This window comes from Grampus griseus, assembly GCF_964374135.1.
Source record: "Grampus griseus genome assembly, chromosome: 5".
Taxonomy (NCBI): domain Eukaryota; kingdom Metazoa; phylum Chordata; class Mammalia; order Artiodactyla; family Delphinidae; genus Grampus; species Grampus griseus.
Window position 1 is genome coordinate 78,158,321 of NC_138998.1, and position 20,442 is coordinate 78,178,762.

At 37.3% G+C, this 20,442-nt stretch overlaps 1 protein-coding gene across 1 annotated transcript in view; it reads left to right on the top strand.

Moving 5' to 3' along the window:
• The window catches only part of GSK3B (glycogen synthase kinase 3 beta), a 197,803-nt gene extending 177,807 nt beyond the window's left edge, over positions 1–19,996 (top strand). The window contains exons 10-11 of the mRNA XM_082654334.1: positions 170–268; positions 14,878–19,996. Of these exons, the coding sequence (XP_082510460.1) occupies positions 170–268; positions 14,878–14,945 (167 nt within the window). The 3' untranslated portion in view covers positions 14,946–19,996. The remainder of the gene's footprint in view (positions 1–169; positions 269–14,877) is intronic.
• Positions 19,997–20,442: the final 446 nt, after the last annotated feature.

Here is a 20,442-nt window from a genome sequence, read left to right on the forward strand (position 1 = left end):
TATGTTAATTACTAGCTCATGATTTAGTTTCAGATGTAGGTTTATCATGTCTTTTTTTTCTGTTAAACCAATGTTTTAATGCTGTATCTTCTGTTAGTGTTACCAATAAAATCGTTTCACATAAAATTTAAGAGTGGATTCTAACACATGCGTCTTACCTTTTCTCTAGAACTGTCAAGTAATCCACCTCTAGCTACCATCCTTATTCCTCCTCATGCTCGGATTCAAGCAGCTGCTTCAACCCCTTCAAATACCACAGCAGCCTCAGGTGAGAATACATAAGTCTCTTCTATAAAAACATATTTTGTTTTTATCTTCATTTTATCTCATTTGGTGAATGTGAACATTTAGTGCCTTCCAAGTATCAAAAACATAGCATAGCCAAATGATTAAATGGGAATAAAATGTTGCTTTAATTTCCAAAAAGCATAAAAGGACCCCATAAATGCTTTATATATGAGGTATAAATATCTTATAATAATGTTAAGTGATGTCACCATAATTGTTATTTTAAAAGTCATGCTTTCTGTATAATTTCTTGATTAATATGTGAAGTGAGATGCTTATAGCAGAAAGCAGTCTGTACAAATGTAATATTATTGAAGATAATTCACTTTAATTCCATCACCCTGAATATAAATTATATTAATATACTAGAGAGACAAATTTTCAAGAAGTATGAATATAGATTGGTGTAATTTAATCATTTGAAAGGGCTAAAACTGCAATGCCAATACATTTAGCTAAGACTTAGATCAGAATATGACTAAATCTTGTCTATCCAAAAAGAAAAGAATGCCCACATGGTCTCTCAGCTTAGAGCTCAGGTACACTGCTGGTCCCATAGCTAGCTAATGTTGGGACCTGATTTAGTGAGAATTACTGTCATTACAGATATTTTGAAAATACCCAACCCTTGAGTGAATTGAAGGTCCTCGGAAGGACAGCTAAAATGAAGTTAGCAATATAGTAGGTAGTACAGTTGGGCTCACAAAGAATTTGGTATCTTCCCCTCAACACCCCACTACCACCACCACCACCAAAAACGCAGATGTCAGGAGCTGACTCCATTTTTATTTAATCATCTGTTTCATTGAATTGAGTTGGATCAGACCCATTTTTGCCAAAGGGCGTTTATGCTCCAAGAGATAAAATCTTGCATTACTAGTTCTTAGCATTCAACAGTGAGGTCAAAATCTCTCTCATGTTGTCTGACACAGAGTTGTTTGTTCCTGTCCGATCTTATTCTTTTAGAATGTTGCTAATAAGGATTTAAAACATTTCATTCTAATCTGTGGCCTGTCTTCATGCCAGAAAAAGTTTGGAAAGAAAGGTCTCTTTTCTAGTTCTAGTTTCATCAGCACATGTTAACCTTGAGAAAGTCATTTGAACTTTATTAGTTTTAGTAATGTCTTATTAGTTTTCTCAATCTGTAAAATGAGTGGCAGTGCTCTCTTAGAGTAATATGGTACAAATCTATTATGTACTGAAATGTGCTTTGAATTTTATAAATGTAAAAATATAGAGGTTGTTTTTGGTTTTGTTTTTAACTATGACCTCTATTTAGAAGGAAGTCAGAATTACTTAGATGAGCTATTAATAAACTTAATAATTCACTGGCCAATGTTAGATTACACAGATTGTTCAAAACATTAAATAGGCCCTAACCCCGAACTAGTACATTTACTTGTTGATCTAGTTTCTAGGAATTGTTTTAGACTGAATAACAATGAGAATTATGATTGGTAAGTTTTGGGTAATTTTAAATGATTTTCTTAATGTGAAATACTAAACTAGTTAATGATTGCAACTAAGGTTTTGGGCAAATTGTCTGCCTGGTAGGATCCTAGTATGTAACCTGATTTTGATGTTGCTTTGATACAGGTTACAGCAGTCCTCAAAAAATATTTTATTGTGGTATATACATTTTATAGCTGTTGAAATCGAATTTCAACATAAATATGGAAACTGACATTAGACTTTGGTCCTGAGAATTTACTTTAAAGTTGAAATAGATCAGGGTATGAGGAATTTAATAGAGGAATAGTAGGCTAAGGGCAGAGCTAAAATTAAAGGAATGTATGCCTTGAGTATCTTAATAGTTATCAGAAAGGATTTCACATATTTCTCTGAGCCTCCTAGTGGCTAAAGTAAATAAAGAAATGATATCTGTTAAAAATTTCCATTGGGGCTTCCCTGGTGGCGCAGTGGTTGAGAGTCCGCCTGCCGATGCAAGGGACACGGGTTCGTGCCCCGGTCCAGGAAGATCCCACATGCCGCGGAGCGGCTGGGCCCGTGAGCCATGGCCGCTGAGCCTGCGTGTCCGGAGCCTGTGCTCCGCAACGGGAGAGGCCACAACAGTGAGAGGCCCGCGTACCGCAAAAAAAAAAAAAAAAAAAATTTCCATCGTTCATTAGATTAAAAGCACACTGGTGGCTTAGGAGAAGCAAAGTGTTTCTGACTCTGCTGTTTGAGAAGTATTTCTCCTTTAGGGCCACAGATTTGGTACTATAAGAGATAAGAGTAAATGAAATTCTCAACAATAAAGTTTCAACAATAAATGTAATGGTGAGTTCCATTTGGATACTTTCTTAAGTGCCCTTCATGCCCTTCAGTGTAAGCCAAAGGCATACCACCACAGTGTAGTTAAAGGAAAACAGTTTCCTTTGGGGCCAAAGTAATGCAAGCCAAAGTAAATGTCACCAAACATACCTCAGGAAATACTCATCTAGATGAAGGGATTGACTGTATGACCTTAACGGCCACCTGTATTTATGTAAATATATATGTCTGTGCGTGTACACATATTTTAAATAAGAATTTGGTAGTATAAGTTATATTCTTTAGTAACACCTTAAAAACATACATGCTCTTTGTTGTCTTTCTTAGCTTCAGTTTCTTTATCCATAAAACAGGAATAGTAAATACCCACTACATATAGTTGTGAGAAGTAAGATATAAAATGTACAAAGTGTTTAACACTTTGCCTAGTCACATGGTAGACTTTCAGTGAAAGGAAACTGCTACACTATTTTTATTATTGTTATTGCCAAGTAAGGACAGATCCAGAAATGTTAAAAACCAGCCATGTGAAAGGCAGGTTGACATCCATCCTCTTATGAAAAAGGATCATTCTTATGAAAGAACCTGTGACTCTCCTCGCCTGAATAAATAGGCACCCCATCTCTCCACCCAAGCAGTGAGGGAATGAATGCCTGCTGACATGGCTGAAACTTTTCCTCACGAAGCATTTCAGGGTCTGTTCCAAGGTATGAAGAAGTAAACTGTTAAGCTACAAAGCTTCAGACCTTGAAGATCTGAACCTGGAAATTTTTCTAATTTAAAATTATCAAAATTAGAATTTCTAATCACCCACCCTAGGTGCAGCACCACAATAGAACCCAATATGTCTTTGGGTGAATTAATTGCAATATGTACCTCTAATTAAACAATTGGCTTACTTAGTATAAGTCAATTTAATGAAGGATATACATGAAAATAGAGCCACTTTTAGTTTAGGACAAAACCGTATCAACAAGAAGCAGAATATCTACTTTGACTAGCCTGAGAATGTGCCTCCTAGTCATCTAACATTGGATTTAGATCACTAAGAAACAACTTTGGAAGAGAAGCATAGCCCTGAAATTATCTTCTGATCTGTTAAAATACCATTTCTGCTGATGCTCCGCACCACTGAAGTTCAGCGTCTGTCAAACATGTTTGTATCTTGAGCAAGATCATCAGAATACAGAGGCTCCTAGATGACTGCCTCAGAAGCTTTTATGTTGTTTATAGCTGACTTAAATAAGAATGGAGTTCTGTGACATTTATGTTGATCTGGGAGCAAAGCTAAATCCTACAGTAGGTAGGATAAAAGCAGAAGAAGAGCAAAGTAGAATGATGAAGATGCCATCAACCGTGATCATACTGACTATATTATCATGAAATAAGCTTTAGATTTTAGTCAATTTCTTTTGGTAGCCAAAGTTATTAAATGGTATTCAGATGTTAGGTCTTATTAAATTTTAAATACATTGTAGGCAGAAATCTCAATTTAGTCTCTATATTGCTACTTCTGGAAAAGCAAAGAAAGTAAACCTTTTCTTATCCAGATTGTGGCATAAAGGTTATTATTCCATGGCCTAAAGGTGAGATTACTCCGGGAATATATAGTTGTTATTCTCTAGCCTCTCCAAAAGAACCTTGATCAGTACAATAGAATATCACAGTAATAGCTATTTTTCTCACCTTTCTTGAAAATAGTAAAGATAGCTTCTATCAGTTTAATGAGATTAATACTGAGGAAACTGTTTTTGCAGATGTTTCAACTACTTTTTCCATGTGTTGTATTCAAGGTTCCGGTAGTGACTGCAGATGAATGGATAAAGACCTGTTGGAAAGCATTACTATGTACAAGAGCTATCACAGCAGCGTTCATACTTTTTTATTCACTAATCCCACTTTAGGAATCTTAACTTTAGGGTACATCTAATAGAAGGAAAAAAGCTACCATGTACAGAGATATGAATAGGAATAATTATATAATAACAAAAGAAGAGAGCCAATATGATCTGAATGGTCAACAGTAGGAAAATGTTTCAGTACATTATGAAATCTCCATTTGTATGTAACCATGAAAGACAATTATTATGAAACTTACATTTGTGGAAATATTCATCTTAATTTATGTGGAGAAAACTTAAAAATCTTATGTACCATGTTGGTAACTGTGCCAAAATATGTATTTGCGTGTGGATAGGAACTAGATACAAATATACAGAAATTAAAACAGTTGTGTTAAATTAGTGGGTATGGATGTTGTTAGTGGTGGGGAGTTTTTTTCCCTCAAAAACTTTCATTCTTTTAAATTGTTTTTAGAATACCTCAGTGCCTGGGGGCATTATATCTGACTGTGGCTCTGATTGACACGAGAAACTCATGAAAAGTATACATACCACTCTCAGTCCATAAAGTATAATTTCTTATTTTGATATTTATACCTGATTTTTCTCCACACCCCCAACAGATCCTCCCAATTATTCCATTTGGGAGACCATTCATCTGAACCATCTAGAGTAATACATCTTGAGGAATTATAGTTTTGCTAATCAAATACGAACCACTTTAGAGATAATCTGATCCAGTGCCACCTGAGTTAAGTGTGAGATGTGGTTGGGAATTTCAGCTAGAGCAGTTTTCTCTCTGCTTTGTATATATTAGTCTTCTTCCAGTGCAATAGTTCTGCTATTAAAACAAATTTGAAAACCACTGATTTCACCTTCTTTATTATCTACTGAGAACTAGTGTCTCATGCTTGTGTATATTCAGTAACTGGAATATTCAGTAACACTTTCCATCTTTGTATCACTTTGTTAGAAATCCTCTTTCATTCAGTGATCCTACTCTGGGATTATAGAAAACCAACCCAATTCTTAACACGCAAAAGTCCTTCAAATTTTAATGATGGCTAGTATCCCCTCCATACTAATGAGGATTTTAAATCCTAATCCTGAATATGTTCTAAAGTATCAGGATGTTAGGTTTTCTATACAATTATTTGTCATCTGCACATTTCATAAACACATCAATTTTTTGCCTCTATCCAAGCAACTAATAGAATATATTAAACAGGACAAGGCAGAGCCTACTAGTTTTTTGTTTTGTTTTGTTTTGTTGCCTTTACCGAAGTTACTGATAAAATAAGTTAAATGGGACTATGCAACGCTTACTAGGGATTATTCTTCTGACGGTCTCTGAATAACTGGTCTCTTAACTACAGACCAACCTTACCATACTCATTTATATAATAATGTTATGAAAACTAAGTTAAATGCTTTGCTGTTGTCAAGAAAACTTTCAGATTTTTTTCCATCAAAAAAGAAACTGTCAAGGATGGAAATGAAATCTTTTTTTTTAAGACTTAAGGAAATTTCTAGTGCTTAAATATTTGTAAACTGAATTTCTGTAATCCATTTAAGAATGTGTTTGTTGGACTATAGATTCTGGGTTTAAAGACATTTAAAATGTATAGATTTCCCTCACCTTCCTCGGGCTGCATTTTGTTTATTAGGATTTTTGTTATATCCTTTCCAGGTTGAAAACCCTTCTAACAGAAAAGGGAATCATGATAAGAGTTGGACAAGGTCTGTCTTCTCTGTCTTTTTACCTGGTCAGGGGGCTTAATGTTTTTTGATCTTGCTTTGAAACCCTTTGCTGTTACCTCATTTAAACCAAATCTGGCCTGTTCTGACAAGTGCACATTTTTATTTTCTATTCTTCCTGGGATGTGTGCCCTACTTTTTAAATTATGAGCCCATCAAAGAAAACCCTTTTAGTTGGTTTCTTTGGTTCTTCTCCTTTTACTTTGCATTGAGAGTATGTGCAATTGTTTGGTTGGTCAGAATTTTGATTTTCATAATTTTCTATTTCTTGTCAGTTATTAACCCCTTTTGAAGACTGTAACTACAAAATCATACCTATTTGTTCCCTGAACTTTTTGAAATGCATTTTGCTAAAGTCATGTTTCAGTTTAGCCAGGGATAGTGATCCCTTTTTCTTACTATTACAGTTATTTTTACCCCAGAATTTCTGTCACCCTGTCACCTTCTACATCACCAGACAATTTTTTCTAGCTGGGCAGAATTAAACCCAGAGTAATTTCTCCCATTGTTTGTTTCCACTGATTTTGAAAAATAAAATGTTAAATTAAGTCAGTGTATCAAATACTTACTTTCCTAAAATGATGGTTACCATCCCTTTATCCCCCCGCAACCCCCAAGTATGATTACCCTTTGCCTCTGTGGCACTTGTATAGTGTGCTCTGGGAAAGCTGCACCCATACCCTGTCTAGCTGCAGAACCCACAGTGTTGCTCTCAGGTGTTCATCTTCCGAACTCTTTCCTGTCTATTTTCTCTTTGTCTTAACCTAAATGTATGTGAAATTTTATAAAAATATATAACTTTTTTAAAAAACCCAAGGATTTTTCTCTATTAAAAATACAGTATATAATTATTTTAGAAAATAAGACTCTCCGTATTCTCACTTCCAAAGAAAATCAAAGGTAACACTATTTAATATATTTTAGTCTAGTTATCAGTGGACAGAGATAACTCTGTCCCATTTTTTTAATGGGCTTATGCTATTTGGGGGAAGGGGAGTACATGACTTTAGTATTCAACCAGTATTCTAAGCCTGTACCATAATTTCTTTAACTAATTCCTTATTCTTGGACATTTGGGTTGTGTCCCAGTTTTTAGAAGAATTCCTGAGTCAAAAGATATAAGGAAGCTTTTTTTAATATATATTGTCAAATTGCCTTCCAGAAAGTTTGTCCCAGTCTACAGTGGTAATGCACATATTTTTTCACTTCTCTATTACTTCAACACTAGCCAGCCCAGAGTGGGGTGGGGGAAGTGCAGAGTGCATGTGCACACGTGTATTTTTATGCATTACCAACTTAGCAGATGAAAAAAGATGGGTGTAGGTACAGTGCTATACCCATTTCCTCCTATTGGCTCTGTGTTTGAAATACAGACTTCCATCCATATGTGCCAGTTTGACAAATTCACTGACACCAATGAGACTATATCTACCCTCTGTTAGAATTTCAAGTTCACATAGTGAGTTTGCATATAGGTATCTAAAGTCAAACCATCTTTGTCATTATTTTCACCAGAGCAGTGCTAAGTATCACTTCTAGGAAATTGCTTCTTTTTATGTAAAACATGTTCTTTCCTATTAAGTCAAAAATTTTACCTGGGTTTTTCCTTCTTCCTCCAAAAGTAATGTAATAAAACCTTCTTGATTAAGTTGGTGAGTGTCCTATAAGACATTCTTCCGGGTGTTCTTCAGGTGTTCCTCAGTTCCTTACCTGAAGTTACCTGTTTATATTCATATGCCTTTTTTTATTCTTTGTTCCTAAGCTAAGTCTTTTAACTTAAAAGATGAAAATATATCCTGTGTCCCCATGGCCTTCAGTTTTTTTACCCTGAACAACCAAGCCTCTTAATTGAAATGTGCTCTGCCCCTGAACTCACAGCAGCTAAGACCTCTACTGCTGGCAGATCAAGTATAAACAGTGTTGTTGATAAGCCCTCCAGGTTTGCTGCTGGATTGATTGGCTCACTAGCACCTGAATTTCAGTTCTATTTTTTAAATGACTGAAGCCACCATGGAGTCTTGTGCCACACCTTTTCCTTGGAATAATACGACATGAGAGGTGATGGTGCTTTGCTGAGGAGTGGTTCCCCTCCCTCTCCCTCATTATGACACACACAAAATTGTCAAAATCATAGTAGACAGTATAAAGAGAAAAGTGAAAATTGAATCCTTTTCCTTAATACTGATACTACTTTGATTTCATTAGTGTGGATTATGATTTCGGTTTAAATATAACTTTGGGGTATACCTTTAATTCTCTGTGAGTAATGGTTCATGTGTTGTTTGTTCATGTGTCAGTTAATAACATGAATGTCTGAGACATAGTTTTATAGTAGAGGCATTTCCACTTGGAACAGCTTGAATAGCAACATCCTGAGTTAGCTACACAGTACAAACAGCGTGGCCCAGGCCTCCAAAACTTTATCTTTTAGAGGAGTTGACCTGTCATGAGACATTTCTAACTTGCTATAAAAACAGGATAGCTGGCGAATAGAAATACATAATATAGGCTTGGGAGAGCATAATAAAGGAAATAAGGAAATAAAAGTATACTTAAAGTTCCCAAGTATACTTGTAAAGTACATGTAAAGCACAAAAAGGATTTGATATATCTGAAATACGCTCTTCTACTAATATGCCAATAATGATTTTATAGCTTTTGAGAATCTGAAAACGTGTTTAGGGTAAATAAGGAACTACATTTTTATTTTTATTTAATTTCAATTAAATTTAAATAACCATATGTAGCTAGCAGTCATCCTATTAGAGAGTGCAGATAAAACATTTCCATTATTGCTGTTGAGCCAGACAGTGAAAACTTGTATCAATTAGAAGGTTTTAACTTTTATAGACCCATAGTTCTGGAATACTGAGCAGAGTCTTAGGAACCCCAGCTCCTTTGTTTATTCTCTGTCCTTTCCTCCTGACCTGTTCCCTTGTTTTCTGCTTTTCTATTTAAACCTTTTGGTGATAGTTTGTAAATGTGGGACCTTCCATTCACTCTCCTTCCCCTCCCCATTTACACATTGATCAGACACATTTGGAGGGAGAATGGACAGGACTTGCTGATGCATTGGCGGGGGTGGGGGAGTGAAGAATTGAGGTAAGAACTTTTGGTTTACCGCCTGAGCAGCTAGATGATGCAGTTTCCTCGGAATTGAGACAGCTGCCCATCAAATCCATGACTCGATTATGTAGCAACTCTTACAGATCTTTGAGAATCTGAGAATAAAACTGTGAATCCTCTCCTGAAAAATATATGTATCAGATATGGAATTTTGTACATAAGAATTTAGGACAAAAATCGCAGCTTGGTGGACTCTGTTGGGAACCTAATACCTTAGAGCTTCACCCTTAGTTTTACTATGGGATTGCCCAACTTGTCATTTTTACATCTGAAGTCACACAGAGTAAAATTGGTCTCAATACAGTACATGCACAAATTCCCTTTGCCATATCCAATACAAAAGTCATAGAACCATAGACTCTTCTCAGCATTAGGGAAAAAACAGTTGAACATCTGATGCAATCTTTCTTGCTTGTACAGGTTATTAGGAGCATACCTAATTTTGTAGAGGGACTTGGTTCATGGGCTTGTGAACACAAACCCTAACTGGCATTTAAGTATTTGACCTATATTTATGCATTAGTTATCTATTGCTGCGTATCAAGAGACCCCAAAATTTAGCAGCTTAAGAATAAACATTTCGGGCTTCTCTGGTGGCACAGTGGTTAAGAATCTGCCTGCCAATGCAGGGGACACGGGTTCAAGCCCTGGGCCGGGAAGATCCCACATGCCACGGAGCAACTAAGCCCGTGCGCCACAACTACTGAGCCTGTGCTCTAGAGCCCGCGAGCCATAGCTACTGAAGCCTGAGCACCTAGAGCCCGTGCTCCACAACAAGAGAAGCCACTGCAGTGAGAAGCCTGCATACCGCAACGAAGAGTAGCCCCTGCTCGCCACAACTAAAGAAAGCCTGCATGCAGCTACGAAGACCCAAAAGTAAAAAAATAAATAAATTTTTAAAAACGAATAAAAGACAAAAAAGACATTAAAAAAAAAGAATAAACATTTAGTATCTCACACAGTTTTCATGGGTCAGAAATTCAGAAGCAGCCTAACTGTATAATTCTCGGTCAGGATTTCTCATGAGGTTGTAGCCAAAATGTCAGCCAGGGCTTCAGACATCTGAAGGCTGGTTGCCTGGGGCTGGAAGCTGTACTTCCAGGATGGCTCATTCGTGTGGTTAGTGACTGTGAGCTGGCTGTATGCAGAAGGCCCAGTCCCTCACCACGTGGACCTTTCCGTAGTGCTACTTGAGTGTCTCACATTGTGGCAGCTGGCTTCCCCTAGGCCAAGCAATCCAAGGAGGAGAAGGTGGAAGCCACAGTGTCTTTTATGTCCTAACTTTGTAACTCACGCACCATTATTTCTGCAATATCCTGTTGGTTACACAGGTCATCCCTATTTACTGGGGGAGGGGACTGCATGAGGGCATGGACACCAAGAGGTGCATGACTCATTGAAGTCATCTTCGAGGGTGGCTACCACAATGTAAAAGAATGGTCTTATACCTTCCTCCCCCAAAACTAATTATTCTTTCCTTGCTCCCTCAAGTCCATCCTTCGTTTGGTTTGTTAGTTAGTTGGTTTATTGTGCAGCAGTATCAGAGGGGTGGTAATGAGCATTGGTTTCTAGGAATGTTGGAAGTCAGTGAAATATCAGCTCTATAGTTGTTTCCAAAACACTTGTATCTCTGTATACCCCATAGAGACTGTTTGAAAATTAGATAATAAAATAGCCATCCTCCTAATTCTTCATATTATAAATTCACCTGTTTTAATGTAGTAACTCTTTAGTTAATAGAAATAGACTTCTGGAAATCACACTGGATTATGTAGGGGTTAGGCCTGAATTAAAGTCCTCTCTTCTCCCTTTGCTAGGAAATCTTTTCTGCTTGTTTCCTATAGGCATAAAGGTAATCATATTCTTCCTCTGTTCCCTCTGTGCTCAGCTCTCCACTTGTTAGCTCTGTGACCTTAGACACATCTCATCGCTTTGTGCATCCATTTTTTACCATTTGCAAAATGGGTGCAATAATTGTACCTGTTTCTTGCTTTGTAGGCTAAATGACATGCTTGCAACATACTTAGTATGATGTCTAGCACATTGGTGAGCACCCAGATGTCAACAACTGCTACCACTGATACTTACTGTGGTGGTGATGGTGGTTATTGCAGTCACACTAAACTATACATCTCTGTATTTCTAGGTGTCTCTTTTACCTTTCCATTTACTGGACAATTACTAAGCACTTCTTAGGCCTTATTACATAGATGGGTGGTATTATCACCATTTTACAGATGGGGAAATTGAGGGTAGAGAGGTTAAATAACTTGTTCCAAAATCACACAGTTATTAAGTTGTACAACTTTGTGAAATTGGATTAGATTTAAGGAAGATATATCACTGTGAACTTCAGAAGAGCATCTCAAGACTGAAAACAAGAGACTATATAGTCAATCTTTGACTCTTCATAGTTGGATCCTTTATAATCAAAAGATCTTAGTTTAAATCATAATGCCAGGTTGCATCACTTTTACCAGTACATATGTAAAGGGAAGGGAATGAAGGAGAGGCAAAATGAGCTTTGCTGCTTTTAAAGAGTTACTGTTTAGACATAGAGAACAGACTTGTGGTTACCAATGGGGAGGGGTGTTGGGGGGGATGGACTGGGAGTTTGGGATTAGCAGATGCAAACTATTACATATAGAGTGGATAAACAACAAGGTCCTACTATATAGCACAGGGAAGTGTATTCAATATCCGGTCTGATAAACTGTAACGGAAAAGAATATTTAAAAAAAAGAATGTCAAAAAAAAGTTACTGTTTTAAATGCTTGAGAAGAAAAGTTACAGAAATTTCAGTAAACATCTAAGTCTAGTGACAGTTTATCAGAATTTTAAATTAATGAACATTTTTATTATAGAGGGTCCATATTCAGATTCAACTCTGTAAAATAAATTTACAGACTTGACAGTGAGATCAAAATAAGCATGTACCAAGAAGAACTTTAAAAACATAGTTTTGCTCATTTAGCAAACCAGGCAGTCTGTTGGAGCTACTATTGAGTTTATGGAGAGTCACGTTTGTTTGTTTTGCTTTTCTCCTCCCTGTGCTTTGTCTCCCTCTGAAAAGCGGAGAACTCTCCTTTCTCAGGAAAGACATGTATAATTTGATTTTAAGTAGAGTTCATTGCACAGGGCATAGGGTTTTTGTTTGTTTTTGATGAATGAGTCCAGTGCTGTGACTATATTATCTTGTGATATCAAGGATAATTGTAATCAAAATAATTAGCTGTTAAAATTTTACTCATTAGGTGATTTGGAAATAATTCAAAGAAAAATAAGAGATCATTAAATTACAAACCTGAGGAATATGAATGTTTTTTATTATTCAGAACGTGATTTTGTTTCTGGTTATATGCCCACTTAAAAGACTTATGCTTTTTATTATGATCATACAAGCAGCCTTTGAATTTATCCAAGGAAGGGAAGACTAGTTTTGGGAATGTCATAAGCTCATAGGTAATAGCCGCTGAAAGGACAATAGCAGATTAGTAGCTAAATAAGATATTGCCAAAGAGTAAATTAATGTAATGGGCTGGCAATGTAGAGGAGCCTTGGTGAATGTTTGCCAATAGCTAATGGCTGCTATAGCCAGAGCTGCTAACACTGCTGGTATGTGTGCTGATCTCTTAAGTCCTGAGGAAGACCAGAATGTGACAGTTTTACCTGTCATCTTCACATGTTGAAAATGAGAGGAAAGTGCTGTTTGATGATAATCATGCAGGTTCTGAGTGTCATCCAAAACATGAGAAATGCTGCAATAATAAGCATGGGTTTGTGAGGAGCATTATAATTCTGAAATATCTCTGTGCCTTCCAGGCTTTCTCAGGAGTGTTGTTTTTAATGTAGCCTGTCCCTAAATTATGAAAATGAACATTTTTCCTGAGAAAGCCTTATAGGAACCTGTGGCCTGGATAGGAATTGATGTTAGGTTATTGATGCACAGAATTTGGATGATCATTGAGAATAAAACTCCTGCTAAGTAGGGCATATCCAGGAAAAACCAAGAGTTAATGAATGAGGTATTAGTACAATTACTGACTGATTATTGGGAAGGGCTGTTTGCCTGCCTTTGGAGACTAGGTTATATGCTATATATCATATACCCTCTCTTGCCACCTGTCCATGTGCCATGCAGATAAGTTAGCATGATGCCATGCCATGGGCAATATGAAACTAACGTGTGGATCCTGATGTCATAATGTCTGTGCTTATTTTCATGAAAATAGTGCTATAGATGTTTTGAAGGAAGTAAAATGAATTAAACACAACCATTCTTATTAAGAGATATAAACATTTTTTCCCCAAAGGCTGAGTTAAATGTATATAAGGGTAGATTGTTTTGAGGAACAATTGGGAATTTAGGAAGGAAGTATAGTTTTTAAAGAGTGGCTATCAAAATGATAAACTGAAAAGCTAATCCTTAAGAGTTCCTTAAGCTACAGTTGCTGTGTATCCTTGGGGTCTTTTGTTTCTTGCTCAATTAAAAAATTCAAAGTAGAAAGATCCAAAGACCAAATGTTGCCTTCAACCATAACATTTACTCTACTCAACATAGGATACAGGAGAGCTGCAGTCTTGAGAGAGAGACAAAACTTCTGAGTCTGTTTTTTGGTGTCCCTAGCCTTGATAGCCAAGGGTGGTGGACTTCTAGGGCGATGGCTCTTGGAAGTTGCCCATCTCAGTCAAGCCACCTCCCTTCTTGCTCAGGGCTTAGTGTGAAGTTTTTGAGAGAAAATTTGCCTAGCAGTATATTCCCAGTCACGTGTGTGATGACAGGGATGCCACTTGACAAGCCACTGAAACAGTAGTATCTTGCCTACCGGAGATGGAGAGCCAGTCTGGACACAGTTAAATGTCTGTGTAAATGTTAATGGAGGCTGTGAAATAATAATGGACCTTAAAAAGTGTGAGTGGGGGGGGCAGGGGTTCAAGTTAGTTGTAAAGTTATATGTATTTTTAAAGGATTAGGTAAAGTAAGCTCAAGTGCTAAGACATTTGACTATAAGATGCTTTATTGAATTGAATAAGGGAATTGGTACTACAATGGCTGAAATTTCCTTTTTGCTGGTTGTGTCTTCCATTTGTATGAATAACGAAGGGGGACTGTACCTAGAAAGCAAGCAGCTGAGTTTGATTTATGCTTGGTGCTTCTTCCATCACCACTGACCCATATTACTTTCACTGCCCCACTCATTCACCCACTCAAGCAGATGGCATAGTGTAACACCATTCAGAATTTTTGGCAAGTTTTCACAGCTGTACACTGTTCACTTATTTTCAAGTGAGCTAGAGTCCAGCTGAGTATTCATGCTCTGCTAATCCCAGCTGTGGCAAGAGCTTTGACAGAAATGGTCTCTGGCTCCCTGAGTCTGTAACTTACTCAAAGATACTGTCTTCTCTGTACCAAGACCTGGCCAACGCACATACTTAACTCTAAGCAGAAGAAAATTCAGATTTCGTAGTATTGGCCATATTCAAAACAACGTTCCAGATATAGCTCTCAGCCTGCAGTTGAGGCCACGTACTTTTCTCTCTGGGTGTTACAGCATTGTTCATGCTCTCTCTTGGGGCTTTTGATTTGCAGATGCTAATGCTGGAGACCGTGGACAGACCAATAACGCCGCTTCCGCATCAGCTTCCAACTCCACCTGAACAGTCCCGAGCAGCCAGCTGCACAGGAAAAACCACCAGTTACTTGAGTGTCACTCAGCAACACTGGTCACATTTGGAAAGAAAATTAAAAAGAGAAAAAAAACCTGTTCATTTTAGTGTTCAATTTTTTTATTATTATTGTTGTTCTTATTTAACCTTGTAAAATATCTATAAATACAAACCAATTTCATTGTATTCTCACTTTGAGGGAGACCCAGGGGTTGGGAGGGGTCGTGGGGAGGGGAAAGCGGGGCAGTAGAACACACAGTCTCTCTCCCACGACAATCTTTTTTTTATCAAAAGTCTGCTGTTGTATACTTTAAAAACAGGACTCCTGCCTCATGCCCCTTCCACAAAAGAAGAAAACTTTGTTCTGTGCGGAAGTTTTTTTGAACTTTGTTTTCTTTTAAAGTCAAGTGTAAGACTTGGGTATAGTGCACAGCTTGAAATTGGTTGGGAGCTTAGCAGGTGTAACTCAATGGGGACTTAAATGTCACTTGTAAAATTAATCCATATCCTCGGGTACTTGAAGACATGCCTTTGGCATGTTGATGGCAGGTGTGGCAGACAAAAAAGGAAATGTGTGTCATTTGTAACCCTGGAGGTCAATAAAGTTTGAATCTATAAGGGGAAAATTCTTAATTGATTTGTCAAGGTTTTATTTTGCTCTTAATCAGTGCTAGTGGTGAAGAAACTTACGTAGGAAGCTGTCAAAGGAGGAGCGTGTGTGCTCTGTGTGTGGATCTTTGTTTGCCTGACCAAAGGTTCTCTATAAATCTTAGTACAGTTTTAATCTAGTGACCTAGGAGGAGACTAAAAAGGGTGCTGAGCTGGCCCCTCTGACTGCAGAGGTCAAAAGCTAACGAACCTGGAGGAAGGGGACAGGCCAGGGGCAGGTCTCACCACTGGATGAATTTGTCCAGATTTTTTCTAAAGTTGCTTCCCTTGGAAAGATACACTTGAGAGGACATCACAGTTAAATAATGTGAACTGTAACAGTCTACTGGTTTATTTTTCATATTTTTTAATTGCAAAATGAGCTTGCAGAAAGTGCCACATTCTGCATATAGTTCTGATTTTAAATCCAAATCTAGAATCTGTATTTAATTTCAGCCTTTTTAACCTCATGCTTTTTAAATTTTATTTATTGATGCATGTGAGATAGACCATTATAATTTTAGATGGTAGGAATATTAAAAACTACACATCAAAATGATATAAACAGTCACTTGTACCTGCTGACTTTATAGGAAAGCTGATTATATAAATGTGTGTATATATGTTATATACATAGATTCAATACTGCCTTTAGTTTTGGGTTTTTTGTTTGTTTGTTTGTTTGTTTTTGTCCACAGTATCAAAATTGACTGGTTGAAGCATGAGAAGAATGTTTCCCCCCAAACCCAGTTAAGAATTTTTGTTTCTGTTATTCTTTGTATAATCAGTGAACAGTGTAAGAATCAGTCTCTGTTTTTGAAGAAAAAGCAATATTCCTTGGAAAGCAAGGAGAATTGAAGGATTATGTTGGCAGTGAGGAAATAGGTTTTCACAACTAGTTTGGTTTATATGTTTAAGGTTGACATCTATGCGGGCCTTATATACTCTAAAATGAACCTTAGTCACCTTGGTGCTTATGGGCCATTACTTGACCTAATGAATCTTTAAGGCACAATCAGTTGTACTTTACATTTAAAGATCACTTGAGTGATGGCCGCCTTTCCCGCCTACCTTCCTTCCTTCCCCATACACCTTCCAAGGTTAGCTGATAACTGTAGGGCTGCAGAGCTGAGCCCCAGATTGTGTGTAACCTCCCTTCACCCTCCTTGTTGCCACCTTAGGACATGTTAGGGGTCTCGCCCTCCAGGTGATTTGGAAGTAGAGTGTCTCGGCAGCCCTCATGCAGGTCCCGGCACCCTGTCCTGCTTCTTAACAAAGTGTGTGTGACTCTCCAAGAGAGTCGTACTGCCTGCTGACATGAACCAGTACCCAGAGAGACAACGGTGAGCCATCTTAGTTTTCACTCACTGTCTGGCTAGGCTCTTAAGCCACAGAAGCGTTTCTTAAGCCTCTGGTTATATCAGAGTTCATGAGAAGGGAAACACACTCAGTCAAACCAAATCAAATTGAATTTTACTTTGCATCATGAGCTTCCGAGAGCAAATTAAGATTTGAAAGAAGTCTGAATCAAAGTATTTGGCAGCATAATTCCTAAAGGGAATGGCTTTGATAGACCATTTTCAGAAAAGATTTATAAAGAAGCTGGACAGCAGGTCTGTGACAAAGGAATGGACCTACTTTCAGACCAAACTGCCCAGCCAAACATTTGGACACAGACACTACTCTGGACTTGGTATACTTGCTAGAGTCCATAAAAATCTGTGCTTGTTTTAGGAAACACTTTCCCCCCACAAATGGGGTAAGAGAAGAAGAGAGAAAAGTCAGATGCTTTTCTCTTATTTTATTGTGTGTGTGTGTGTGTGTGTGTGTGAGGGCTGAGGTGCATGATTTTTCTTTCTCAAGGATCATGGCGGGATCACAGAACTCTTTTATACAAGTGAGATCCAGGTCTCTGAATATCTTTTTGTAAATAATAATAATAATAATAATAAAAAGCTCCTCACCAAATTCAAGCTTGTACATTATATTTTCTTTCAATGTTTTTAAATTTAAGTTTTATTGTTTTGTATGTAAATATGTGGACCCAGGAACTGTTATTAATGAGCAAAAAGTTACTGTTCAGGGCAGTGATTCTGTTTAATAATCAGACAAATTGTAGACGAGCTTTTTAAAGCCATATAGTTTTAACTCTGTACAGTAGGTACCGGCCTGTATTATTGTAACAATAACTCTAGCAATGTATAGTGTATCTATATAGTTTGGAGTGCCTTCGCTTCCATGTGTTTGTTTTTTTGTTTTTCATTTTGGAAGTTTTAATTGGTTTCTCTATCCATGTCTCCCTGTCCCGCCCCTTTCCCTTTGAAATAATAGCTCACTCATAACACATTATCTTTGCCCCTTCCACAGTTAATTTCAGTGATACCATGCTCAGGAGTGGAAAGAGGAAACCATGTTCATAATCTCATTTCATTTAAGCCCTGCCTTTGATTTGGTTCTGAACATCTGTTTCCTCCTCAGTTGCAGTGACCAGTTTCATTTCACTCGGTCCATCCAGGGACTTAGTGTAGTGCCAGGGAGCCCTAGAGCTGGAGGATATTGAATAGATTAGATTTTGCTCGTCTCTGTCCCCAAACCCTAACCATGGGTCTTACAAACAGCAGATTCCGGGAGACTTCCACCCTCTCTCTCTCTCTCTCCTCCTTGTCTACTTCCCTCCCAAATGAGAGAAAGAAATAGAAAGAGAATTAGATTTATGAATCAAAGTTTCTTAATGTATCAGTTTTGATACATGAGTGGTCTAAAATGCTGTGGTGCAATTCCTAGTGGCTGCTGCACAATTGCCGCCCGCATGATGAGGACTGTTGTTTTCGCAAGGGAACTTTCCTCCCTCCTGCCACCTCTACCCCTGTTCAATGAAATGTCATTTTAATTTATCTTTGAAAAAAATCAGTTTAATTCTTACTGTGTGCACATCATGAAGGCCTTTTTCGAAAGAAAAAAAATCAAATTTGTTTTGCCTCCAAGTACTCCATATGTCTTGAGTAGAATAAAAAAAACTTTACCAAACCAAAGGTTGCTATTTTTGAAATATCACGTGTTCATTCCAGCAAGGCAGAAGACTGCACCTTCTTTCCAGCAACGTGCTGTGTCCTTTTTTTTTTTAAGTCCTCTTAATTTTTAGACACGTATTTTTGATTTGTGTTTTAACAAAGCCTGCCTAACCAGTCATCTTGTCTGCACCAATGCAAAGGTTTCTGAGAGGACTATTGTATTCTCTATCCCTGTGGATATAAAGACACTGGCATTTCATTTCTTTTTCCCTTTCCTTTTTAAGGGATTTAACTTTGGAATCTTCCAAAGGAAGTTTGGCCAGTGCCAGATTCCCAGAAGTTTGGGGATTTTTCTTTGTTTTAAACCAAAATTGTATCTGATTCTTCTTGTTCATGTTAGTGATCATCTAATCACAGAGTCGAACACTTTCTCCCCTATACAGAAAAATAAACTAAGCATGCTTTACAATAAAATCTGTCTTTTCTAATAGAAACCTGAGCCACTGAAAGTAAGAGAAACAACTAGAAGCAGAGTAGAGTCCCAGACTAAGGTCTATGTTTGAGAGGCTTTGAAAGTAATCCCTGGGGTTTGGATTATTTTCACAAGGGTTATGACATTTTATTCAAGTTTGTTGCTCCGTTTTGCACCTCTGCAATAAAAGCAAAATGACAACCAGTACATAAGGGGTTAGCTTGACAAAGTAGACTTCCTTGTGTTAATTTTTAAGTTTTTTTTCTTACTATATCTGTCTACAGGCAGATACAGATAGATGTATGAAAATGTGCTTGCCTGTAAAATTTGCATTCATAAATGTGTTGCCGATGGATCACTTGGGCCTGTACACATACCAATTAGCGTGACCACTTCCATCTTAAAATCAAATCTAAAAAACAAAATTTATTATATATATATATATATATATATAAAGGACTGTGGGTTGTATACAAACTATTGCAAACACTTGTGCAAATCTGTCTTGATATAAAGGAAAAGCAAAATCTGTATAACATTATTACTACTTGAATGCCTCTGTGACTGATTTTTTTTTTTTCATTTTAAATATAAACTTTTTTGTGAAAAGTATGCTCAATGTTTTTTTTCCCTTTCCCCATTCCCTTGTAAATACATTTCGTTCTATGTGACTTGGTTTGGAAATAGTTAACTGGTACTGTAATTTGCATTAAATAAAAAGTAGGTTAGCCTGGAAATGAAATTAAAATTCACAAGTGTGTGGTCTTTATTTCAGTACCCAACCTTCTTTTCTTCACCCTACCTATTCTGCCACTGCAATATGTAGTCACATCACCACTTCGTTCCTCCAATTAGAGAAACATGAATCTTTGTTATAAAAATCAAGATGTGAACACCAGTTCTTCTTTCAAATGATCTTATTCCATTGTATAGCCCCAACAGGTGCAGCTTCCATCTTGGAAACCTTTGGCTTTGATGTAGAGGAAGCTTTGCAGACACTGCTTTGAAAAGAAAGAATACATCCCTGAAAGGGACGAATTTTTAAAATGTGTATAAGCTGCTGTCTGATTACTGTGTTCATGGTTTGGTGTAGCTGTATTTTCTTTTAACTTTCATCCCATTAGTAATGGTCTTTGGGAGTATCTGTGAATTATATGAACACCACAAACAGTGGGGCTGTACCTCCCAGGTAACCAACACGTTGTGTTTGAGTCTGCTCATTTCCAATACTGGATGATGTATGTAAACATGTTATGTCTCTTAGTGCAAAAAGAAACATCATTTTTTTTTAGGGCTGGCTCACTCTGTCAGGCCTAATCTAAAGGCTAGATATAAAGTCATGTGACTGCTGCTTCAA